The following is a 27,340-nucleotide window of genomic DNA, read 5'->3' as shown; positions in this document are numbered from 1 at the left end:
GCTACACTTCCTTCTGCAGCCTTTCTGTTGGTGGGGGATGGTGTTTGTCTCCTGTAGGTAATTGTATAGCCTTTCACTGATGATACCTGTTAGTAACTTCCACATTATTGGTAGGCAGGTGATAGGACTGTAGTTACTGGCTATATTTCCCTTACTCTTGTCTTTTTGTACTAAGGATGTTTTTCCTGTGGTCATCCATTTGGGTGCATGGTGATTTGAGATACAATGCTGGAGTTGTTCTGCTATTCGTGGGTGTAGGGCCTTGAAGTTTTTGAGCCAGTATCCATGGACTTCATCGGGACCTGGGGCTTTCCAGTTTGGCATTTTGTTCATGCCACTTACCTGACAGATATATATATAGCTGTATTTTCTGACGTCCGACAGAAATTTCAAAACTCGCGGCACACGCAGTGGGCGGCCAGGTGGTAGTACCCATTCCCGCCGCTGGGAGGCGGATATCAGGAACCATTCCCATTTTCTATTCATATTTTTTTCTGTCGCCGGTCGGTAAACAACTGTTTACAGACCTCTGCTCAGGATTTTTTGGAATTTGACTCGCTTTTAAGTATCTGATTGGTTTTTTGGTATTGAATTGGATTGTTGAATTGGCATGCGCGATAGTGGACCGTTTTTTGATTTTGGATTGACTTTTCTATATAAGATATGTCTGGATCAAGTGCTGTGAGTTTCAGAGTGTGTGAGGGCTGATTGCAAGGTGAGGCTACCGAAAGCATCGGTAGACCCCCACACAGTATGTATGAGTTGTAGGGGGCATAATTGTTTGATTGATAATCGGTGCAATGAATGTGAGAAATTGGCCGATGATGATTGGAGAGTATATGAGTCCTATCGCCTTAAATTGGAGCGCGATAGGATCAGGAGGTCTTCCTCCAGGAGTGGTTCGACCAAAGGTAAGGCTAACATCTCTCCTACATTAACACCTGTAAAATTTGCAACCCTTGGAGTCTCTTCGCACTCTGGAGACCAAAGTGAAAGCCTTAGAAACTGGCTCGGTGCCAGTGTGTGATCGTGCCCCTAGTGTTGTGGAGGGGGCGTCAGATCGGCCCCATAATGCCTCTAGGCCTAGACCTCTATCAGACTCCCAAGACTCAGGGAGTAGGTATGTCGAAAGCCGCAAGAGGGTTACGGGGGCTTCCCACCGATCTGGCGTCCCTTCGGCAGGCCTTGTAGCAAAGTCCCAGGCTGCCAAGGAGCGCGCACGAGCGCGCGTCCTGAAAGAGTGTTTTTCGTCCTCCGAAGCGTCCTCCCCGCACAAGGGGTGGAGCGCTCGGAGAGACTCTCGTCCTCTGAAAAGGACGTTTCGTGCGGAGGACGCTTCACGTCCTCTTTCGCCACTTTCGTCGGAGGATGCGTATGACGCTTTTCCGCCTCAGAAACGGGGTAAGATCTCCTCCGATGAGGACGCTGGGTTGCGTGCACAGGCGCGTATACCTGAGAAGCAGGTAGCTGTGCCTGTGAGAAGGAAGGAGGCGTCCCCTCGCCCCTCGTCTTCTCGCAGGATCAGTCCTGCTTCCTCTGTTCGTTCTTCCCCGACGAAGAATATTCTTTTGTCCCTTCAGGACCAGCTATCCTCGCTTATGGCTCAGAGGACTCGCCCAGCAGCAGTCGAGCCTAAGCGGAGGAAGGACCTTAGACTGCCTGTCAAGAGGACGAAGCTGTCTCCTTCTCCCTCTCCTACTTCGTCTCGTTCGCCGATCGCTTCTCCTTCGGCGATTCGCCGATCTCGTTCGTCCTCTAGAAGGACGTTACGTCAGGACGCTTTGGAGGAGGACGCTCTGCACGACGTTCGACAGGACGCTCGTCAGGACGCTAGGCAGGACGCTAGGCGGGACGCTTGGCAGGCCGCTTGGCAGGACGTTCGGCAGGACGCTCGTCAGGACGCTTGTCAGGACGCTCGTCAGGACGCTTGGCAGGACGCTAGGCAGAACGTTCGTCAGGACGCTCACCAGGACGCTAGACAGGACGCTAGACAGGACGCTCGCCAGGACGCTCGACAGGACGCTTGGCAGGAAGCTCGCCAGGACGTTCAAGGCTCTTTTCAAGACGTTTTTGGGGATTCCGACCAAGAAGTCGTACCCCCAGACGCTAGTTTACGCGCACAGGCACGTATTCCAGCGAAAAGGTCTTCCCTTTCATTTGAGAAAAGTAAGGACGCTTCTCTGGCAAGTGAGACGGCCGCGGATGGCGATAAGGACGCTCGTCCTCGTCAGGACGCTCTACCTTCATCAAGTAGTAAGCGTCATAGAGAAGACAGCCGAAATAAGGCTGCCTCTAGCAAGGATAGGGGTCCTTTGATCAAGCCAAGACCCGACATTAGGACGCCCTCTCCGGACAGACGGTCTCCTCTTCCGTTTAGAGAAGAAGGAGAGCTGAGTAGTTCGGCTGACTCGGTTGAAGAGGAACCTTCTGCGGCCTCTTCAATCTCGGACTATAAAGTCCTAGTGCGGCTCTTGCGTGCTTCTTTCGAAGACAAGTTTCAGCCCGCAGCTCCCAAGTCTCCTCCTTCGCAGTTTTCTTCATCTAAAACTGGAAAAACCCCGGAGTTTGTAGAGATGAAAACTTCTCTCTCCACGAAACGTGCCTTTAAGAAACTCCAAGATTGGATGATACGAAGGAGAGATCAAGGCAAGACGACCTTCGCCTTGCCTCCAGCTAGACTTAGCGGAAAAGGGGGCATTTGGTATAGAACCAAAGATGAAGTAGGAGTTCGTATCCCTTCTTCGGCTCAAGGAGATTTCTCCAGCCTAGGTGGATGGCGCAGAGGAGGTCTCTTATACCCTCTGCTAAAGTAACCCTGGACCTCTACGGAGACTGACCATCATTTGAAGGGTCTGCTCAGGACGCTGAAGTGTTCAACTTCCTTGACTGGTGTTTGGGAGTTCTGGATCTGCAAGCGAGAAGCCCAGAATCTCTCAGTCTGGGGGAGCTGTCCAGCGTGTTAGCATGTATGGACAAAGCCGTCAGGGATGGTTCGGAGGAGATCGTATCTCATTTTGGAACGGCTTTATTAAAAAAGAGAGCTTTGCTGTGCAACTTCACAGCTCGTTCGGTAACTCCAGCTCAGAAAGCGGATTTGCTGTTTTCGCCTCTTTCGAACCATCTCTTCCCCCAGACTTTAGTAAAGGACCTGACGAACAGTTTGCAAGAGAAGGCAACTCAGGACCTTTTGGCCCAGTCTACAAGACGGTCAGCCGTACCTTCAACCCTCTTCAGCCGCGGTTCGACCGCCGAAGAAAGTTAAGCCCTTTCGTGGGCTCCCCCCTCGAGAGCAGCTCCTCGAGGGAGAGGGTTTTCACGAGGAAGAGCTTCCTTTAAGCCCAAGCCTTCCAAGTGAGAAGCATGTCCTTCAGACACCAGTCGGAGCCAGACTGAAGTTTTTTGCGGGAGCGTGGAGAGAGAGAGACACAGACTCTTGGTCCCTCAAGATCGTGGAGCAGGGGTACAAGATCCCCTTTTAGATCTTCCTCCTCTTTCTACGACTCCCAGAGACCTTTCTCCATCCTATCAGGGAGAAAAGAAGAAAGTATTATTCGATCTCCTTCAGCAAATGATCGACAAAAGAGCGGTGGAACAAGTCGCGGACCTTGGTTCCCCAGGTTTTTACAACAGAATCTTCCTAGTACCGAAGCAGTCGTCAGGTTGGCGTCCAGTTCTAGATGTAAGCAGGCTCAATCTGTTCGTGCAAAAGACCAAATTCACGATGGAGACGCCTCATTCGGTTCTGGGAGCCTTGAGACCGGGCGACTGGATGGTGTCCTTAGACTTGCAGGACCGCGTACTTCCACATCCCGATCCACCCTCTTTCAAGAAAAGTATCAAGGTTTGTCTTAGACAAAAAAAGTGTGGCAGTTCAGAGCTATGTTGTTTCGGACTGACCAAGGCTCCAATGGTGTTCACTGTAGTAATGAAGAACGTAGCGAGGTGGCTACACTCTTCGGGAATAAGAGTTTCCCTGTACCTCGACGACTGGCTGATCAGAGCGTCGTCGAGAGAGAAGTGTCTGAAGGACTTGCAGTTCACTTTAGCCCTAGCGAAGTCCCTGGGACTTCTGGTCAACCTCGAAAAGTCGCATCTGACCCCAACACAGTCCATCGTGTATCTGGGGATTCAGATGGATTCAGTGGCTTTTCGAGCGTTTCCGTCCCAGGAACGTCACGCGGCTAGGCTTAGAAAAGATCTCAGCCTTTCTAAGGAAAGAGACTTGCTCGGCGAGGGAATGGATGAGTCTGCTGGGGACCATTTTCCTCGCTGGAAAGGTTTGTTTCCTTGGGAAGACTGCACATCAGGCCTCTCCAATTTTTCCTTGCGGACGAGTGGAAGGCCAAGGACGATCTCAATGCCATATTGAGAATATCGCTTCCGATCAAGAACCATCTAAGATGGTGGTTGGACCTCAGAAGCTTCAGGAGGGCGTGTCCCTAAGTCTTCTGAGCCCCGACCTAGTGTTGTTCTCCGACGCTTCCATCACGGGCTGGGGAGCAACACTAGGAGGGAAGGAAGTGTCAGGCTCCTGGAGAGGGGAACAGGTAGCCTGGCATATAAATGTCAAAGAACTGGCAGCAGTATTTCTGTCCCTGCAGTTCTTCGAAAGGAGTTTGGAGAACAAGATTGTTCAGATAAACTCGGACAATACCACAGCACTCGCTTATTTAAAAAACCAGGGAGGAACACACTCCAGAACGTTGTTTTCCCTAGCGAGAGAGATTCTGCTGTGGGCAAAGAGAAAAAATGTGACTATCCTGACGAGATTCATTGCAGGAGTGCAAAACGTCAGGGCAGATCTTCTCAGTCGTCGGGAACAAGTCCTACCGACGGAATGGACCTTGAACGAAGACGTTTGTCGAGACCTTTGGACGTTGTGGGGACGTCCACTGGTCGACTTATTCGCGACGTCAAGGACCAAGAGACTTCCTCTTTACTGCTCCCCGGTCCTGGATCCAGAAGCAATCGCGGTAGACGCTTTGCTTTGGAATTGGACGGGTCTAGACTTGTACGCCTTCCCACCATTCAAGATTTTTGGGGAAGTCATGAGGAAGTTTGCGGCCTCAGAAGGGACGAGGTTAACCCTGATCGCTCAGATGTGGCCAGCGAGAGAATGGTTCACAGAGGTCATGTCTTTCCTTGTAGACTTTCCAAGGACATTGCCCTGGAGGAAAGATCTACTCAAACAGCCCCACTTCGAAAGGTTTCACCAAAACCTCTCCGCTCTGGGTCTGACTGCGTTCAGACTATCGAAAAGTTGGCCAGAGCGAGAGGTTTTTCGAAAGCAGCTGCGAGAGCAATCTCACATGCAAGACGTGCTTCCACAAGAGCTGTTTACCAATCGAAGTGGGCTTCCTTCAGGGCATGGTGTAAAAAGGAGGGAGTTTCCTCTTCCTCGACCTCTGTGAACCAAATAGCTGATTTTCTGCTCTTCCTTAGGAATGTGCAAAAATTAGCGGTCCCTACCATAAAGGGATATAAAAGCATGTTGTCAGCGGTTTTTAGGCACAGAGGCCTTGACCTGTCTGACAACAAGGACATTCATGACCTTTTTTAAAGTCTTTCGAGACCTCGAAGGTTCCTCAAATGAGACCTCCATCATGGAACCTTGACGTAGTCCTTAAATTCCTTATGTCAAGCCCTTTCGAACCGCTTCAGGCAGCGTCTCTTCGAAACCTGACAAGGAAGGCTCTTTTCCTAACTTCTCTTGCGACGGCTAAGAGAGTTAGTGAAATTCAAGCGTTTAACAAGTTAATGGGATTCAAAGGAGACAATGCTGTCTGCTCGTTGAACCCAACTTTCTTGGCGAAGAATGAAAATCCTTCGAACCCTTGGCCGAAGACTTTCGAGATCAAGGGTATGTCAAGTCTGGTGGGCCAAGAACCAGAGAGTCCTGTGCCCGGTCAGGGCTCTCAAGTTCTACGTGCATAGAACGAAAGAGGTAAGAGGTCCCTCAGGTAATCTCTGGTGCTCTGTGAAGAGACCAGAGTTACCTTTATCGAAGAATGCTGTTGCTTTCTTTCTAAGGGACATCATTCGGGAGGCTCATTCATCTTTCCAGAAGACTGATTTGAGCCTCTTACGAGTGAAAGCGCACGAAGTTCGAGCCGTCGCTACCTCTCTTGCCTTCCAAAAGAAACATGTCAATCAAGGACATCCTTGATTGCACCTTTTGGAGGAGTAGCTCCGTCTTCGCCTCACATTCCTACCTAAGGGATGTGAGAACGATTTATGACGATTGTAATGCACTGGGGACCATACGTTTCTGCGGACACAGTATTGGGGTCCGGAAGTAGCTCTTTCCCTATCCCTTAGTTAGGATTAGGTTAGTTTGTTGTTGTGTTTTTAGGTTGTGGTGAGTCTTATGTGAAGATCTCCCATCCTTTAGTTAGTTTTAAGGGGTTTTTTGTGAATAGTTGGTCAGGTGGTGGTCAGTTGCTTCGTTGCCCTCATTTGTATGGCCTCGATGATCTTGTCACGTTGAGGTCTCGTACCCGTTGACAGATCATCCAGAGCGCACCAGCACTTTACAGGTCTCCACCTGGCTGGCAACTCTGATTTAAGCAAAAGCAGCCTTACGTGACAGTAATCACATAGTCTACTTTGCAAACAGGTGAGGAACCAAGATGTATATCATCTACTTAATTTAAGTTTCCTAAAAAATCCTATTCTGTCTCTTCCCACCATCCGAAGGTGGGATTCAGCTATATATATATATCTGTCAGGTAAGTGGCATGAACAAAATGTTATTGTTATTATACAATTAAGTTTGTTCATACTTACCTGGCAGATATATATAATTAAAGTGCCCGCCCTCCTCCCCTCAGGAGACAGAGGCATTAATAAAATATGAATAGAAAATGGGAATGGTTCCTGATATCCGCCTCCCAGCGGCGGGAATGGGTACTACCACCTGGCCGCCCACTGCGTGTGCCGCGAGTTTTGAAATTTCTGTCGGACGTCAGAAAATACAGCTATATATATATCTGCCAGGTAAGTATGAACAAACTTAATTGTATAATAACAATAACATTTTCTTTAGTTGGTGTCCGACTGTGTCTGTCGTGATCTCTGTGAATCTTTGTTTTATTCTCCCTGTTTCTTCTTCCTTGACTTCCTGGAGCCATGTTGCATGTTTGTTGTGTGATACCGGATTACTCCATATGTTTTCCCAGAGTCTCTTACTTTGTTCGGCTTCAGGAATTTCTGGGTGGTTGTCTTCCCCTCTTAGTTGGCTGTATAGTCTTTTCTGGTTGGTTCCGAATAGTTTGTTCTGTTGGTATCCCTTATTCCTGTTCATGTACCGTTGGATCTTATGTGCTTTGGCCTTAAGCCTCTGTTTTACATCTTCTATTGTGTTGCTTAGTCCCCTCTCTTGTACTTTGTATTTCTCGTTGAGTTCCTCCCTTGTTTTCTTGCTTCTTAGCCTTTTTTCTGCCATCTCTTTCAGTTTACTCAAGTCAGATCTCATCACCATGATTTGCTTTTCCAGGCGCCTTTTCCAAGGAGGTTGCTGTTTTGGTTTCTGTTGGGTTGGTTGTGCTGGTGGTGTTGGTGTTCGAATCCCCATCAGTTCTGCTACTAATCTTGCTCCTGCATATACCAAGTTATTTGTTTCTGTGATACTGGTGGTGTGTATTATGCCCATTATTTCATTGACCTTACTTGTTTTCTCCCTTAATTTCTTGGTGTTGTAGGCTTTCATAGAGGGGATCTTTGTTCTCTCTGTATCTGGCTCCATCCATTGTCTAATCTTTTCTACCCATTCCGTCCTCTCTGTTACTTCGTCGGTGTTTCTTCGTGTGTCGTTGTTTGATACCTCATCCTCCTTGTCGTCTTCTGTGACATCGTCTCTCAGTTCGTCTTCGTGTAATTCGTTGTCGTGTGACATTTCCCTTTCCAGTTCTTCTCTTTCTGTTGGGGAGAGCCAGTTGTTTTTCTTTATGTTCCTTACTTGGTCTGCCAGCCTCTGCTCTGTTTGGGGGGTGTTATTCCTCCCATTCCAGATGTTGACAATTCTTCTTCTATATCCTCTCTCCGTCGGGTTGATTCTGATGTAGCATCTCCATATTTCCTTATTTTCTTCTCTTGTCCATTTCCTCCTTTTTGCTTCTGTAGCTCCAATCTCAGGCTGTTGATTACTTTTGTTGTGGTGATCAGTTGCTGGATGATGACCTCCAAGTACCTGACCTTCTTCCCCTTCAATTGGGTTGAATACCTGGTTGCCGGACGAAGCTCCTCTGTTGACAGAGGTTCCATTTACGTCGTTGTCGTTTATTCCTTCATTTCTTTCTATCATTGCTGAGTTTTGCTATTTAACCCATAGTTGGACCCTACCCCATCAGGGATAGGTACTCATTTACAGCTGAGTAGACTGAGGAAATTATGGTAAAGATCCTTTCCCAAGGAATCAACGCCGAGGAGAGCGGTCACCCATCCAACGACTGACCAGTCCCAATGTTGCTTAACTTGACTTAGTCCATTGAGGACCTAACCCACTCCTCCACGGCGCCACATATTATTATTATTATTATTATTATTATTATTATTATTATTATTATTAATTAAGTGTTAACTTCAAGAGGCCACTGTTTCAAGTAAACTAATGCTTTATTTCAATATGTTGACTTCATACAAAGGTTTATTAAAGAATGGTGATAATTTTGCCCAGCTTAAAGTAACTTATGGGGATTTCCTCATTTAGCTTTGTTTGTGAGAAAGTATCTTCCTACATGCCCGCATTCTTGTAGTTCCACTGAAACTTCATAGATGCTAATTTCAACTTTGGTGCAAACTTCTTACTAGGGGAGCAAACTGGTGCTTTATTTTTTCCTTCTTTTCCGTGTTTCTGGAAGATTACTGGGACCCTGTGCATTCTCATTGCCCATCAAATTGCTTATCTCTTTAAATTTGTTAGATGCTTTCTCAAAATCCATAAATATGTGGCTTAACCTCTTCCTTTTTACATGCCATTTCTCTTGTAGTTGTCTTCTTTTAAAAATCATCTCTACTTTCAGTGTTCCTGCCATGAAATCCAACCAACAGTTGTTAATTTTAACATTTTCTCTTACTCTTTCATGTGGTACCTTTGCCCATGTTTTGATTCCTTGGTTTAAGAGTTTGTATGTTGTTTTTGTAATGCTTTATTTCCAGTTTTGTAGTCTCATCTATTCATACAGCCTTGTTATACATGTAGTCTCTTGTTTGTAAATGTGATACATTAATATTAGAATTTGGACAATGAACTTTCATCAGAACTTGCAAAGTGTCCTCATGTGCTTCCTTTCCCATTCAAGTAGGTATACACAGTGTTGCTCTACGCAGTTTTAAGGCTATGTCATTTATATTCTTGTTATCTTATTGCACACCAGTTCAGGTATGTATTCAGTTTGTTGACCAACCCTCAATCTATCTCATAGTCACTTACATTAATTGCCCTGATCTCCAATTCTTGAGGGTGTCGTGGAAAAGACATGTACTGCTTTTTTCTCTTGTTTTGACCCTCCAGGTTGCTTCTTGGTGAAATTTAAAACTGCTCCTTTGATAGTATTGGGTGATAATGGCCCATGCCATGTTTGTTGATCTAGCTTTCAGGATAATGGGCAATTCATCCCGAGTCCTGTTTGTGTTTGTCAGGAAACTTTCAACTACAGGAATGGCTTGGGGTGATTGTCTGCTTTCCCGTTGCCCTTGTGACAGCCGGTACTTTTGGGGGTTGGCAAAGCATGTTAATTCCATAGCCATTCACTATATGTAGTTTTATTATGTGTCAGAACAGGTCCTTAGTTCATCAGACCCCTACAATGGGCAAAGTTTTATTTAATCCTTATTGATATTGATTCCAGGAAAGTTACTGAAGCCTTTCCTTTCATTCCAGCCATTTTTGAGTTTCTGGTGTTCTTGGTGCTTTGATTACAGTCAGTGACACGGATGTCATTTGAATGCCAAGACAGATAAGATGGATCACTGAGACTGGGTTCTTGATTGGTGGCCAGTCTATTGTGTTGCTGTGTTAAGGTTGTGGGTTGCATCTTCTCCTGAGTACCCTTCTACGATTAGGGAAGGACAATAGCAAGTTTCTTAGCTTGCAGTATTGTGCAAGGTCTCAGTTGTGCCTTGATTCATCCTGTGTTGTCATAATATCTTATGCACTGGGTTCTCTATCATCCTATTGTTGGTTCCTTCCCATGGGGTGATTCCATACCTCATAGGTCAACTGAGTCCTTAGGTGTTAGTGAGAATGCCCTGGCTCATCCTGTTTGCTTTGTTTCTGTCTATAGTGCCCCTCAGTTCTGTCTCTTCCAGTGGACTCAATTCGTATGGGTTGCTGTCATTGCACTCCAACCCAAGAACAGCCTAGGTGTCTTCAGTGATTTCTGGCTCTCGTGTTCTCAATAGTTCTGATTTTGACATCTTTCACTTCTGGAGCAACCTTTTCACTCATTTTTGTGACCTTCCATGGTTACTATGTTTCACTGAAGCCTGATTATATTGGGCTTACCTTAAAGAGGATGGCTGACTTCAGTCATGACAATGGATGCTGCATACCATCTTCCATCTAAAGATGTTGATAGGCTTTTGTTCTCTCTAAGAGGTCTTCATCTCTCCCTATCTTCAAACTTTTTTGGGGGGAACAAACTCTTAGCTGCCAAAAATTTTGTGCTTATATACCCTTTGACTCCTGTTGTTTCACAGATTTCAGTGGGCTTTTAAGTAGTTCCTTGAGAGCACCTTTCACAGCCTCACTTATCACTTTTAAGCTATTGCCAAACTGTCTCAGCACTTTTTTGGGGCGTCTTACTATCTCTGATGGAGCCTCTCATGCCAGTGGTTGGAATTTATGGAGGTAGTCATTGGCTTGGAGGTCATGGATGAGAATCTCTTTGTAATAAAGTTTCATTCTTTCAGCGCTTGACTTTGGATACCTTGCTGTGCTTTTTTCTTTTCCAGGAGTTCTCCTTTACTGCCCGTAGGGGTCTCCATCAAGTTGCATGTCCATCTGTTCGTGTCTTTTAGGCCCTGCTCTCATATGCCTTTCTCTCAGGTCACTGGATTTGGGCTCTCCCAGCTTCCTAGCTGCAAGTGGCTAGATGTTTCATAAGGAATATTTTCCTTGGTTAACTCAGGATCAGTACCTTCCTGGCTCAAGGTGCCCTCCTCATCTCTACTACTTTATTTTGCTTAGCATACTTACAACCCAAATATATGTTTTCCATTTCATTCTTTACTGACAGAAGTTACCTAGATTCCTGAGGTTGTTGGCATCTTCTGTTCTCTTCTGAGGCTCTTCTGTGTCATCCCTTCTCAGTTCATATTCAGGCTGATTATAATTCATGGGTTTTGCAGAACAAATGATGTTTTTGAAAGAAAAAAGTTTTTGTACAAGCCCACTAATCATAATCTTTAGCACCCTCCTCCCTTCCCCTCACTCTTCCAGATGAGGTTTGGGACAAAGGAATGAGGTAATATAGTATAGCTCATGATGGACTGTGGTCTGGGTATGTGTAGTGAAACCTTTCTATCAGTTCATTAGGTTGGTGTAAGTAGATTTATGTTACATGTAATAAGGCCAATTGTAATATCTGGGTTTGTGTAAAAACTTGCTTTACATATTTTTAAAATATTGTAATTTTACAAATTTGTTGTTTAAGAGTCCTACATCACATTGCCATAAATGCTCACAATCCCACCCCAGTAATGCCTACATCCTAACCACATAAATGCATACATCCCAACCCCATAAATAAGATTGGATGAGTGACTGCAGAACAAAGTGCTTAGCAAATAAGCTTGAGGGTTTTTTCCTTTTTTGGAACACAAATTATTGCCAATTTTCCCAGTAATCATTCTTTACAACACACCAGTATATGTCATCTCTTTTGTTGATAGTAATAAATAAAGCATCGTAGTTAGAACATATGTATTGAAATTTTCAGGTGTTAACTATTTTAAGTTCTCTCATCTTTAGCTTTTAGAGTAAATTAAAATGGTATTTCTGTTATTAACACAACTCCTTCCTCACAGGTGAGCTGACAAAATCTTGCAACAATTATTTGCCTTATATAGAAAGTCAGAAGGACAAGATGGTATCCGGTCTCTATGGTAAAGGGAAATGCATGCTTGGATGGGATCCTAACTATCATGCAGTATAAAATCAGTGTAGTTTCTAATTTACTTTGCATGTTAGAAGGTGGAGGTAGATAGTGTATATTTTAAATAACTTATATTACTGCATGAAGATAATTAATTACAGGAAGTGGTGATGGTAGAGTAAGAATGTTCTTTTGACAAACACAGTAATACAATAACATCTCTTTGAATATATTTTGAGAATAGCTTACTTCACAGGAATGAATTTTGATCTTCAAGAACAAATCAAGAATTTACTGAGTAGGAGTGACTTTGTCATCTATGGTCTATATGGAGACGAACAGAGGAAATTAAAGTCAAAATTATGATATTATTCAAATATCCAGATATATTTTTCACAATACCTCTTTGTATGCTTTAACCTGCTGGAATCAAATATATTTAGATGTCATATTTACGGATTATTGAATAAAATATGCAGTATACTGCAGTCATAAAAGATGCTTTCATTTGTTTAAAAAACCCTATTACAGCAGGCAGTCCCAGTTATTGGCAGACTTGGTTAATTGCAATCTGGTTTGATGACACTTGTCTAGTGCTATATTTCTGGTTATCGGCACTGATACATGTCTAAGAGAGAGGTGCCATCAACCAGTTTTTGTGCCAAAATCCTATCATCACCATAAGTGCCATAAATCACTGAGTTTCAGTTAGTGGGGATTTTCACATGTCATCAAGCCCGTTGGAACGGAACCCCCGTCAATAACCAGAGACTGCCTATATCTTGACTAGAATTTGGTGTTATTGTTACACTAAAGAGAATTATATATATATATATATATCTATATAATATTATAATATGATATATAATATTATATATATATATATAATATATATCTATATATATCATATATATATATAGTATATATATATATAATATATATATATATATTAATATAGCAGTATTCCATGAAAAATTAGAGCGATAGATTGGATAAATAAAAATATATATATATATATATATACATATATATAGATATAATTATATATATATCTATATATATATATACTGTTCCTGATCTATATATGATAGGGTCCTATATATATATATATATATATATATATTATATATTTATGATTAATCGAATTATAAATATAGGAGATACCCCCCTTATATTATATATGGACTTGGTAAAAAATTGTTCTGTAACAACAGAATTCCATCTAATAAAAGGAGCCCATAAAAACACCAAAATGGAGAGAGAAAAGTACTATATTTCAGAGACTGCTGTCTCTCTCTTCAGGTATATGAATGAGAAAAGTTTACAGAAAAGGTGGTATTTATACCAAGAGATCCGTCCACAAGTAAGCCAATTTAGGTCACCCCCGCTGATAATCTTCCTTTAATCTTCTTAAGCGTTGGTTGAATGAAAACTTCGTCGACGACATCTGAAATCCACGTGCCTTTTGAGATGTTCATTACCTGCTTCTCTTTTATTAAGGCCGATTCCATCATTTGACTCTTGTACCGGCAGTTGCTGCTATAAATTACATGTGACAAATTCCAGTTTATTCTATGGTTATGTTCATTTATATGGTTGAAAATAGCCAAGTTCTGTTGTCCATACCTAACTGACCGTTTGTGTTGTATTAATCTCTGGGGAAGTGATTTACCTGTAAATCCGATGTAAGATTGGTCACAGTCCTGGCATGGGATCTCATAGACCCCAGAGTCTTTGGGAGATGTCTTTTGTTGGACGTTAATCAGGGATTTGGCTAAGGTGTTTGGGTAGGTAAATGCAAAAGGGTTGGATTTCCCAAGGGTGTGGATTACTCTCTTAATCGTCTCCAGGTGAGGAATTTTTATTTTTATTTTATTGTTGGGTGTGTCTCTGGTCTTGTCTTTAAGGGGTCGGTAGAAAATTACGTTTGCTTGACGTAGACTCCCTATTCACAAAAGTACCAGTACAGGACGTTCTTCAGTTTTTAAGGGAAAAATTATCCCCCTATTCAGATCATTTCCCATTGGCGCTTGACAAAATAATAAAGTTAGTTGAATTATGTGCATCTAATAACGTATTTTCATTCGGGGAATCATTCTACAAGCAAAAATTCGGGTGTAGTATGGGTAGTCCTTTAAGTCCTGTTTTAGCCAATCTGTACATGGAATACTTTGAAACTACAGTAATAAATGCAATAAAACCCAAAAACATGCTGTGGATGAGATACGTGGATAATATCCTAAAATTTTGGGATAATAAGTGGGGTAATTTTAATGAATTCCTCTCAAAATTAAACGCATTAGTGCCCAGCATCAAATTTAAAGTTGAATGGGAAACAGACAACAAAATTCCTTTTCTTGATGTTTTAATAATCAGAGACATGACAGAATACAAATTTACCATATACAGAAAACCTACGTTCTCACTTTCATATATTCACTACTTTAGCTATCACGACATTACTATCAAGATAGGTGTAGCTAGCAACCTATTCTTAAGAGCCTTACGAATTTGTTCGCCAGATTTCCTGGAAAAAGAATTTGAACTAATTCGCAAGCAACTTTCGTCTTTAAAGTATCCTGACCAATATAATTGAGAAAGCAATTCAAAAAGCAAACGTAATTTTCTACCGACCCCCTAAAGACAAGACCAGAGACACACCCAACAATAAAATAAAAATAAAAATTCCTTACCTTGAGACAATTAAGAGAGTAACCCACACCCTTGGGAAATCCAACCCTTTTGCATTTACCTACCCAAACACCTTAGCCAAATCCCTGATTAACGTCCAACAAAAGACATCTCCCAAAGACTCTGGGGTCTATGAGATCCCATGCCAGGACTGTGACCAATCTTACATCGGATTTACAGGTAAATCACTTCCCCAGAGATTAATACAACACAAACGGTCAGTTAGGTATGGACAACAGAACTCGGCTATTTTCAACCATATAAATGAACATAACCATAGAATAAACTGGAATTTGTCACATGTAATTTATAGCAGCAACTGCCGGTACAAGAGTCAAATGATGGAATCGGCCTTAATAAAAGAGAAGCAGGTAATGAACATCTCAAAAGGCACGTGGATTTCAGATGTCGTCGACGAAGTTTTCATTCAACCAACGCTTAAGAAGATTAAAGGAAGATATCAGCGGGGGGTGACCTAAATTGGCTTACTTGTGGACGGATCTCTTGGTATAAATACCACCTTGTCTGTAAACTTTTCTCATTCATATACCTGAAGAGAGAGACAGCAGTCTTGAAATATAGTACTTTTTCTCTCTACATTTTGGTGTTTTTGATGGGCTTCTTTTATTAGATATATATATATATATATATATATATATATATATATATATATATTATATAGCTTAAAAAATCACAGTGGTATTCGCTTATATATATATATATATATCTTATATATATATATATATATATATATATATATATATATATATATTATATATATATATATATAAATATATATATATATATGTATGTATGTATGTATGTATATATTACAAGCCGTGTTTAGTACTAGCCCCTGGGGGGGATCAAATGTCCCTTAGTGTATTTTGCTATCTGCCCAGTAACATATGTAGTACTTTGATAAGTGGAGATGACCATTAATAATTGTAGCAGGTGGTTCTTGGCTCTGATTGCCAAGTTTTTCTTAACTTTCCACTTTAATTTCTCTTCTTTCGACAAATCTATATCAATTGTGTTCCCTTGTGACTGTCACCAGATTCTTGCTGATACAAGTACTGGCGATTTCATCTTCTTTTAAGTGTTCAACATAATCCGTTTAGACTGAATGCTTGCCATATGAGTCACCCAGATATAGATAATAATTATTCATGAATTTACCAGTTATATTTCTGTAAGAGAAAAAATATTGTGCCGGCTTTGTCTGTCCATCCGCTCTTTTTTCTGTCCGCACTTTTTCTGTCCGTCCTCAGATCTTAAAAACTAATGAAGGCAGAGTTTTGCAAATTGGTATGTCGATCATTCACTCTCCAGTCATCAAACACACCAAATTGCAGCCCTCTAGCCTAAGTAGTTTTAATTTAATTTAACGTTAAAGTTAGCTATGATCGTGCTTCTGGCACCGATATAGGATAGGTCACCGCCGGGCAGTGGTTTAAGTTTTATGGGCCACGGCTCATACAGCATTATACCAAGACCACTAAAGATGGATCTATCTTCGGTGGCCTTGATTATACGCTGTACAGAAAAGTCAATTGCGCCAAAGTTTTTTTATTTATTTATTTATTTATTTATTTTTTTTTTTTAACAGCAGACTATGAAACCCCGATATTGACATTCTATAGCTTCCTGTAGGTGGGGTCAGAATGAATATCAGACGCCTTCACGTAACTAAACACTTCTTTCAGTGTACGAGACATCACTACCATATCTATCAATAACGATATTTGGAAATAATAAGTTAAGTTCCTTTCCCAAATAACTTCGAAGCAAATCGACGCGTTTTTAAAACAGTTATATATAAAATAGGATGGAATTTTGATACCTCTCTGATGTGCCAGGAACAGAGTGAAGGAAAACATTATATGATTTGCTTTTGTTTGATAGATACACATTTCTGATAATTATACTATATTTTTTTGCCTGTTGGAATTGCGATCATATTTTATTGATTACTAATGAGGTCTTGTGACGTATATCACTTTTACATGCAGAATGAGAGCTAGTCAGCCATCCAAATAAGTGTTGAGGAGTATAGTCTTTTGTTAGTAATTTTAGTACTTGCCTGATTGCAATATAAACAATTTCCGCTAAGTTGTAGACTATTCTTGTATCAAATTGAGGCGTTCACAATATTAAGGGTCCTCAGAGCTCCAAGTCGCAATTTATTTATTTGTTTATTATTTTTTTTTTGCGCCAAAGCTTCTAAAAATATAATACTTTACCATGGAAAAGCGCACTGGCATATGTAGACTCCAAAGTGGTTAGAGAATCCCATTATCAAACAAGGGTGGTGATAGGCTATGCGTGTTTGAAAATGCCAATTTACAAACGCATTTTTCTCACTTTTTTTTTTTTTTTCTAATCAGCCCCTAGAGACCCTTCATATTGTGAACGCCTCAATGATATCAGAATTAAAAGTAAATTAACATTCTTAAGACTGTGAAGAATGATGGCAGTTTATTGCATCTCCATCCAATGCAAGCTTAAAAACGCTATGCAGTGAAGGCTGTAACATTATCTGTACATGAAGCCTCGAAAACGCTATCTGAGCAGTGAAGGCTGTAACATTAATTTTCTGTACAATGCAAGCCTGAAAACGCTATGCCAGGTGAAGGCTGGTAACATTATCTGTTACAATGCAAGGTCTGAAAACGCTATGCAGTGAAGGCTGTAACATTATCTGTTACAATGCAAGTCTGAAAACGCTATGCAGTGAAGGCTGCTAACATTATCTGTACAATGCAAGCCTGAAAACGCTATGCAGTGAATGCTGTAACATTATCTGTACAAACTGTTGTGTTGTCTTTGTTCGTTTAAGTTTCGCTTCTTCAGAAGCATTACTTTTGATACAGTTAAGTCTATCTTAGTTCAACCAGACCCCTGAGATGATTAACAGCTCTCCTAGCAGGGCTGTCCCGAAGGATTACATGTGTTGCGTGGCTAGGAACGTATTGGTTACTTAGCGACAGGACCGACAGCATATTGTGGGATCCGAGCCACATTATATCGAGAAGTGGATTTTTAATCGCCAGAAATAGAATTCCTCTGATTCCACGTTAGCAGAGCTCCAGGGAGTCGAACTCGTGACTACCGAATCGGTAGGCGAGCACGTTAACCACTCGCACAACGAGGAACCAATTTGTTTTTCATAATGAGTTAAAAGCCCCAATAATGTATATGATACTGTATAGTTTTCAAAACTACAAAAAATGTTAAAAGCAGGGAGCTTCTACCGGTTGCACAACCGTCCTTTTCAGCCAGCTGAAAAATACAGTCTCATATCTATATATATATATATATATATATATATATATATATATATAATATTACGTACTATATTATTGTGGTGTTTACCTCATCATATCCTGTCACGGTATAGTGATGCACCATAAATATTGCTTTTGAGATATTGTTGACGAACTTTGAATCGACATTTCGTCGCGTAATGCGCAGGGAACTTGCTAACGAGACTTCTTGAATTGTTTTCTTGAATTGCGAGTGTTCAAACTTTCAGTCTCTGAATTCAGGCCTTGAGACCATAATTCTTTTGCCTCTGAAAAGGTAGTCTGTCATTCAACGGTTGCTTAGCAGAGCAGCAGGTTTGTGTTGTGTGTGTATGTATATATATATATATGTATAATGTATATATATATATATATACATATATATATATATATATATATATAGATATATATATATATATATAATAATAAACAGGGGGAAGGGGACCCCCATGTATTCATAAGGTAAGCGTGGACACGAAACGGAAGGCAGACCCCCACACCCATTACATACACAGGCTCTCTCTCTCTTTCTCTCCTGGCAATCACCCCATCTCTCTCTCTCTCTCTCTCTCCACCTCTTTCTCTCCATTCTAACAGGTAATGAAAATGAGAGAGTTGCATCATAACATAACGTTTATTTACAAGAATAACTAAATCAATTAACTAAGTAATCCAGTCTTACAGACTAACATTGTCAAGTCACCCCAAAAGTCCACACCTCTCCGGTAACTCTTTAGTTCCCCGGTATTTCCAGATCCGTCTGTCAAAGATACAGAACACATCCCGGTAAGTACACACACAAGTTTAAAGACAAAGTTAATAAAATGGAACATCTTACAAGACATCAAACAAGCCATCCCTTTGGCTAAAGTAAAGGTAACACTTACCCATTTCCAACCGGACACTAAACACTATGTCACAAAAAACTTCCCCGGCGAATGCCACGGCATCTTTGCCTATGACTCGAAGCCCTCTGTCAAAATCCCTCCCATAGGCTTGGGTATGAACGCTTTTAACAGAAAGAGGCGCACACGCACATACGAACACACAGTTCGCTAGCACCTCGCGGTTCTAGCTGCATCTAGTTTCACAAATGCACTTTGAGAAGAGTTCATAAACTGTCGTACATTGACTTCCTGAACTAAGCACTTTTATCTCACGCCATCCCCTAGAAACTAATTGATCAGCTATTCTCAGGTCGTTACTCTGCCCTGTCCTCCACATTCCATAGGTTACAGAGAATGCACGAACAATATATTATTAATCAAAACCCTATGTCTTACAGATTGCTCGGCCTCGCACCTATATGCTAGCCCCCGCCTAGCAAAATTGCTTTAATACAAAACACTGGCCGGCTTAAAATAAAATATAAGAAAAACTGCACGTCTCTGGCATTATAAAATAAAGTCTTACGCTTTATCTCCCAATAACACAAAACGCATTTTCTCTCATATTTTCTGCATTAGGATTCTTGAATATCCCTCTTCGTTTGTCTGCAAGTAGCTGCACAGACAGCAACAGGCTATAGCAGGCTGTAGCAACTGTAGGAAGACGGAATGCCTCCCTCATCGTAGAAGACTCTCATGGCTTCTTGTAGATCCCCAAAAAAACACGCTGTAGAATTCTCGCGATCACCCATCATGGAAATACTTGTAATCACCCTGGACAACATGGCAGCAACCTCTCTTCACGGCTGGTGGACGTCTTGCTGGTGTCGGGGAACGACTTTTGGCGGGTGTGTGTTAGTATGTCAGTCAAGTCTTTGGTCAATCTAAGAAAATTAACCCAAACATACTACCTCTATCAAACAACGATCTCAAAAAGGTCAGAAACACTAACTGAACGTCTCCCAATTAACTCCCTTAATATGACTACTAAAATGATAAGTCATTATCACAACTCTCTAAAAAAAAGAAACATCAAGTTCTCCAACTCAATTCTCCAAACTCGCACATCAGCACACACACAACTCAGAAATCACAGCAACTCCACGGAATTCTGCACTCACATTTCGAACTCGAATGTGCTCACAAAAAAAAAAGAAAAAATTCGTAACGAGCTCAAGAAAGAAAAGAATCACGTAACACCCAGACCCAAAAATATATTCTCTCATTTTCTGATATGTAAACAACCCACAAAATCAGTAAAAATCTCCAACTTTTAACAGCAAAAACCCCTTTACTGCTCAATAATTAATCACAATGAGACTTAATGTCAAACTCCCATTTACGTAAACAATAACCCTCGAAAAATTACACCTCCCGGTAAAATCAAATCTCCCGTCCAAAAAAGAAATGCTACTTAAGCTCAATCCCCAAATCATATCTCGTAGGAAAAGGAAGAAAAATAATAAAAAAAAAATAATCACAAGTAGATTTCCCCAATCACAAAATACATAATACATGTATAATATGCATAACTCCCGCGTTTTTCCCAAGAAATGCTCCATGTAAAGCCCCGGAATTTGCCAGAAAGCAAACTCTCACACATGCGCTTTCGTGAAATGCTATAGCCAACATTTCCAGATATTGCAAAAATTCTGATCTGTCACCATCAGAGGAAAAGAATCAGCACACGCTCAGCACACGGCTCATCACATCGCCTGTCAGCAGAAAAATCGCCTGCGGACGCATGCTCAAACAACAGCACAAAAATTGTCTAGTCAGACACATAAGTTTGGAAACTCATGATTCTCAAGAAAAAAAGGTCTAACTGACACATTTCACAGAATTAACTCCAGGATATGACTAATGTGTTCAAAAATTTGTCTCGAAGACTTATTCTCTCAACATGACTTTTCCCAAATTATATTTCTCCAAGAATAACACACTTGTGAACATGAAAAATGCACACATCTCCAAATGACTCGTAATGCAGTAATGCCACTTGCCTCTAAATAGACACGAAACCAAAAAAGAGAACCTCAGAAATCTCCTCTTGACTCGAAAAAAAACTCCATAACCACAAAAAGAGGGTCACCCGCCAAAGATTAATTCCAACTCCATTATGAGACATCATATCAATAACACCACTCCGGTTATAAAAATATTTCCTCCATTTGGTTAATAACCAACCCCCTTATATTATTCTCTTATTTCTCTAATAGCCACATGTCAGTAGAAAAAAACACCACTCCAGGAATAGAGAATAATCACCTCTATTTCGGCAAATACAAAATATTTACCTCTATTTCCCCAATAACTCCATGTGGAACAAAACAAGGCTCCAAATAAATATATATCTCCAAAAAATGTGCACTCAAGGCAACTAACTCACACACTCACAAATATTGCCCCATAATCTCCAAAAAATTGTGTCTCCATTTGCAACAAAGATGGCTGCAAAATAATTGAACTAAACATAGCTCTCATCACATTGGCAAATATCAAAAATGGCCAAAAAAATATATCTCCCATATATTATATCTCAAATATAACTCCAAAATAATATATACCTCCAATTATCTCTCCAAATATAATATATCTCAATTATAACTCCAATTCTCCAGAGAATAACTCAATGTTATAGTAAAAAACTATAAAAACTCTCTCCATTTGTAGCATAAACTGCTAAAAAAAAAAAAGGGCAAAAACTCGGCAAATAAAACTGTCTAGAAAATTCTAGAAAAAAATCACTAATGTGCCACAACTCATTATAACAGAATTCCAAACTCACAGTGTCTTAGCAAAGACTTCTCCCTATGCACTACGACATAAGCCATTAGAAAACTTAGCCAAGTTTCCTATCTCTCACAAAGCCGTCACAAATACAACAAAGGTATTGTGCAAGAAAACTCACAATTTCTGGAACATAAATATCCAGAGATGTAGTGCCATTACGTATGCATTCAAAACATGCAAGAAATTCTCCCCTATATTACTCTATAGCATCAAATAGCTAAAACACGAACACGTTCCCGAACAATGACTCTAAGTCACGAACTGAGATAATATTCACACTAACTGGAGAGAAAAAAAATAAATTCAAATTCACCCTTGGTAAAAAAAAAAAACTTGTGTCAGCTATGGCTAACTTTCAAAAAAGGAGAAAAGAAAAATCAACGGCACCATTAACTATCTCCCGTAACTCACTAGATGTCAAGCAATTATCTGCTGAACTCATAAAAAAAGAAAAAAAACTAAAATAATGTGTTGTTAGTTCTTCCCATAATCACAAAAGATTTCACCTCCCTTGACAGCATTAAAACGCCCACGTATTAGTATATAAAAAATCAGTATCAGAAATATCATTATCACAAAATCATCAAAAAAAATTGCTATCATCAAAATCATCAGTATCAGTACAAAAAAATATCACCAATGTTAATGTTTGTCCATTCTCCAAAAATTCAGCATAAGTTCAGCAAAATTTCACACAATTCACCAAGATCCAGTCAGATTCATCAAGATTCAGCAAAACTCATCCCCGTGAATCACTGGAATATTCTCCAAAGTTACAAAAACTCAAACAATTAATTAACACAAGACTTCTCCCATTAATTCATTGTAATAATTATCTGTAATAATTATTAAATAATCTCCCATGAAATATCTCAAATCCCTCGTAAATCAATTCTCCCGTAATGATAATTATACTTAAGCAAACCTCCGTGACACATCTCAAGTATAATAATTAATAATAATAATAATAATAATAACTCTCCAAAGCAATAATTCTCTTGCAAAAATCTCAAGTAAGGGTGAAATTCAAATAGCATACAACAGTATTGCTGAATCCTATGACATACAATTTCTCCAGCATGCAACACCATGACATAACACCATTGCCACACAACACAGATACAACACCAATCATCGGCATTTCAAAGTAATTTCTCCAACACAATAAAAAAAAATAATCTGTGTATCCCCCTTATATTTGTGTCTTTCAAGGCACAAAGAAACATATAACACATCCCGTGCATGTTAACTACTTTTCCCCTCATTCTCGTAAAAGAAAAATCTCTTTTTATTTCCTTTTCTCTTCCTCCAAGAGAGAGAGAAAAAAATCTCTTTTCTAAAAAAAAGACTCTACGGGCATTTCACTTCATCAACTAATCAATCAGCTGACATCTTAGCATTCAATGTCAAGGCCAAATCCATCCCCAACACTAAGAAAAAAAAGGAAAAGGGGGAGTTGGGGGACCCACACTGAGAAAAAAAAATTTCTCCCCCCCTGAGAACAACCCCTCAGTCGAGCGGCAGAACAGCCCGAGGCATACCAGTAGTATCCCCATCCCTGCACTATCTCTCGAGTGAGGCTAGTGGTACCTTCCATGCTACTATCCCCCCGAGGCAGGCCATACTCCCCTTGCAATATGCTGAGCCCGTAAAATTGTGCCGCTCTTGTGTCACTAAGCAAAATATGCTTATCTAAGCACAGTTCCCATGCATAGAAAAATACACTCCTATGTTTTAAACAAAGACGAATGCATACGTCCATTATAAACACGCATGAAATAAAAGAAAAAACCACGTCACTATGGAGCAAAGACAAGAAAAATTATTGACCTCTTGAACCAATCCCATAACCCTGAAATATTTAAACAAAAACCCTCTCCTTCAAAACAATAGTTTAACACTCACCACTCCATAATGGGAACAAAAAGAACTCGAAATTCTTCGTAGAACACGGCAGTGATATATGTATTAAACACCACACCCGCACGGGTATCTCGGAACACTCTCGTCATTGCACAAGCAAAAGTCACACTGGGTGCGCTCACTGCTTCTGGTGACTCCCTGGGAAAAATGCTGAGTCCATAAAATCCTTCCCTCCCTTTAGCACAGTTAACAGACAGATATTTTCTCATTTTTTCTCACTAAGTAACTGAAAACTAACAGTTTAACGATTTTCCACAATCCCACAAAGCTTTGTCGTTCGAAAACTATCGCTAAGTCACGACCCCTTTTAACTGGCCACCCATCCCTTCATTGGCGTTCCCAGGCATAGAAAAGCAAGAAAACTTTCATATCCCCTCTTTAACCGTCTGCCACCACTATAACATGGGGGAAGGACCCCCATGTATTCATAAGGTAAGCGTGGACACGAAACGGAAGGCAGACCCCCACACCCATTACATACACAGGCTCTCTCTCTCTTTCTCTCCTGGCAATCACCCCATCTCTCTCTCTCTCTCTCTCTCCACCTCTTTCTCTCCATTCTAACAGGTAATGAAAATGAGAGAGTTGCATCATAACATAACGTTTATTTACAAGAATAACTAAATCAATTAACTAAGTAATCCAGTCTTACAGACTAACATTGTCAAGTCACCCCAAAAGTCCACACCTCTCCGGTAACTCTTTAGTTCCCCGGTATTTCCAGATCCGTCTGTCAAAGATACGAACACATCCCGGTAAGTACACACACAAGTTTAAAGACAAAGTTAATAAAATGGAACATCTTACAAGACATCAAACAAGCCATCCCTTTGGCTAAAGTAAAGGTAACACTTACCCATTTCCAACCGGACACTAAACACTATGTCACAAAAAACTCCCCCGGCGAATGCCACGGCATCTTTGCCTATGACTCGAAGCCCTCTGTCAAAATCCCTCCCATAGGCCTGGGTATGAACGCTTTTAACAGAAAGAGGCGCACACGCACATACGAACACACAGTTCGCTAGCACCTCGCGGTTCTAGCTGCATCTAGTTTCACAAATGCACTTTGAGAAGAGTTCATAAACTGTCGTACATTGACTTCCTGAACTAAGCACTTTTATCTCACGCCATCCCCTAGAAACTCATTCATCAGCTATTCTCAGGTCGTTACTCTGCCCTGTCCTCCACATTCCACAGGTTACAGAGAATGCACGAACAATATATTATTAATCAAAACCCTATGTCTTACATATATATATATATATATATATATATATATATATATATATATATATATTATATATATATATATACTATATACATATATTATATATATATATATATATATATATATATATATATATACATATATATATTATACGTATATATATATATATATATATATATATATGAATAAAGAGAAATGGGGTGTATATAGATATTTATTTATATTTACATATATATGTGTATATATATTAATGAATATATATATATATATATATATATATATATATATATATATATATATATGAATAAAGAGAAATGTGTATATAGATATTTATTTATATTTATACATATATATGAGTATATATATTAATGTATATAGTTATATATATATTATAATTTATTTAGATTATATTATATATATATTATTTATTTTATGGTACATGTTTGTTATATGTATATATTATGTATTGTAATACATTATATATGACTTTTTATCAACATCACGTACCGTGGTTCATGCACATGTATTAAGCTACAAATGTCCTTGATATCCAGTTCGTTCTACCTCGGAATTAATATATTTTCATATATTTTAACCGAAGGGGAAATTCTTTAATTGATACGTATATTATTTCCGAGGAAGAGCGAATTGGACATTAAAGGACATTTATAGCTGCTTAATGCACCTATATATGTGTGTGGTGTGTATTTAAATGCATATATACTATCATCCATATGGAGAGATCAAAAGAAGAGTTAATGTCACGTTCATGACGCCGTTTAGAAGGTAATTTTATATATTTATAGTTTAAGATAGATTTTTGCCTTCCAACCCACCCCTCCCCCCCACAAAAATAATAAAAAAATAAAAAATCCCATAATCTGACCAGAAGCGACAGCAGTACTTTCACCACAAAGCGTCGTAATGACGAGACAGGAACTTCCTTAGTGGAAGAACTTGAGAGACACATCCTCCTCCCAGGACGGTGAAGTGAGTCTTGAATGATGATGTCGAAACTCGAAACCCTGCAACCTTGACCAAACATTGGCGCATTGACAGGAGAATCAGTAGGAAGCCTCTCGTGGTTTCCCGTTTGTTAATAGTTAAAGACCTCTTCTGAAACAGACTCTGCAGTGCTTCTATGGAATGATTTTTTTTTTTTAACTTAGAAAGGGAAATAAATAGACAGATGCATAGATGAATAACTAAGACAATCTGTTTTTTTCATTCAGTTACATATGAGATTAATCATTCTTTAGCAAACCAACATAATGAAATACACAAAATTAGACAAATGAATAGGTGAATAACTAAGACAATCTAGTTTTTTATTCAATTATACATATCAGATTATTCATTCTTTTAGCTAACCAACCTAATGAATTGCACAAAAAGTGGACAGATGGATAGGTGAAAGCTAAGACAATCTGTTTTTTATTCTCTTATACATAAAAGATTAGTCATTCTTCTAGCAATTAAAAACATAATAAAAAAATACAAAAAGTGGATAGATCAATAGGTGAATAATTAAGACAATCTAATTTTTCATAGTTATATATATCAGACAAATCATTCTTTTAAACTAACCAGCATAATGAAATGCAAAATTAGACATGAATAGGCGAATAGCTAAGGCAATCTGTTTTTTCATTCAGTTATACATATCAGATTAGTCATTCTTTTAGCTAACCAACATAATGAAATGCACAAAAAGTGGAAAATGAATAGTTGAATAACTAGCGATCTGTTTTTTTTATACAGTTAGATATCAGATTAATCATTCTTTAGGCTTATCCAACAAATGAAATTCACAAAATTAGACATGAATAGGCGAATAACTAAGTCAATCTGTTTTTTCATTCAGTTATACATATCAGATTAGTCATTCTTTAGCTAACCAACATAATGAAAAGCAGAATAAGTGAAGGAGGCCAAAGATATGTGTGAAAGTTTCGAATTGATCACTGGCTAATGTTTACGTGGAAATTTATCCTTGCAAATATATTCGTCTCCCATTCATATAGGCGGTTTTATTTCTCAGTGAATACTTCGATAACCATATTGTCAGTTGGTAATGAATCAAAGGAAGTTATTTGGATAAATATTTATAGGGAGAAATTCACTAAAATTTCACGGGTAACTTCGATGTCTACAGGATAATTAAACAAACTTTTTATTTTCAATTATTTATTTGTTTTTGGAAAGAATGGAAAAAGTCATACATTAGTCTTCCTGCAGTTATTATGTATATGTGTATATATATAATATATATATATATATATATATATATTATATTTAATATATATATATAACATATATATAACACATATATACATATATATATATAATTCCAACATTAAGCCACTTTCTTGTTCGTACAGGCAATTGAGTTGGCGGGGCGCACCGAGCCATGGT

The 27,340-nt window shown here is 39.7% G+C and overlaps 1 protein-coding gene across 1 annotated transcript in view; it reads left to right on the top strand.

Annotated features, from left to right (window-relative positions):
• The window catches only part of LOC135200750 (platelet-activating factor acetylhydrolase-like), a 52,766-nt gene extending 40,174 nt beyond the window's left edge, over positions 1 to 12,592 (top strand). Inside the window, exon 8 of the mRNA XM_064229354.1 lies at positions 12,028 to 12,592. Coding sequence (XP_064085424.1) covers positions 12,028 to 12,155 — 128 coding nt within the window. The 3' untranslated portion in view covers positions 12,156 to 12,592. The remainder of the gene's footprint in view (positions 1 to 12,027) is intronic.
• Positions 12,593 to 27,340: the final 14,748 nt, after the last annotated feature.

Source organism: Macrobrachium nipponense, chromosome 27 (genome assembly GCF_015104395.2).
Source record: "Macrobrachium nipponense isolate FS-2020 chromosome 27, ASM1510439v2, whole genome shotgun sequence".
Taxonomy (NCBI): domain Eukaryota; kingdom Metazoa; phylum Arthropoda; class Malacostraca; order Decapoda; family Palaemonidae; genus Macrobrachium; species Macrobrachium nipponense.
The sequence above is the reverse complement of the archived record's forward strand: the minus strand, read 5'-3'. Positions and strand labels throughout refer to the sequence as shown.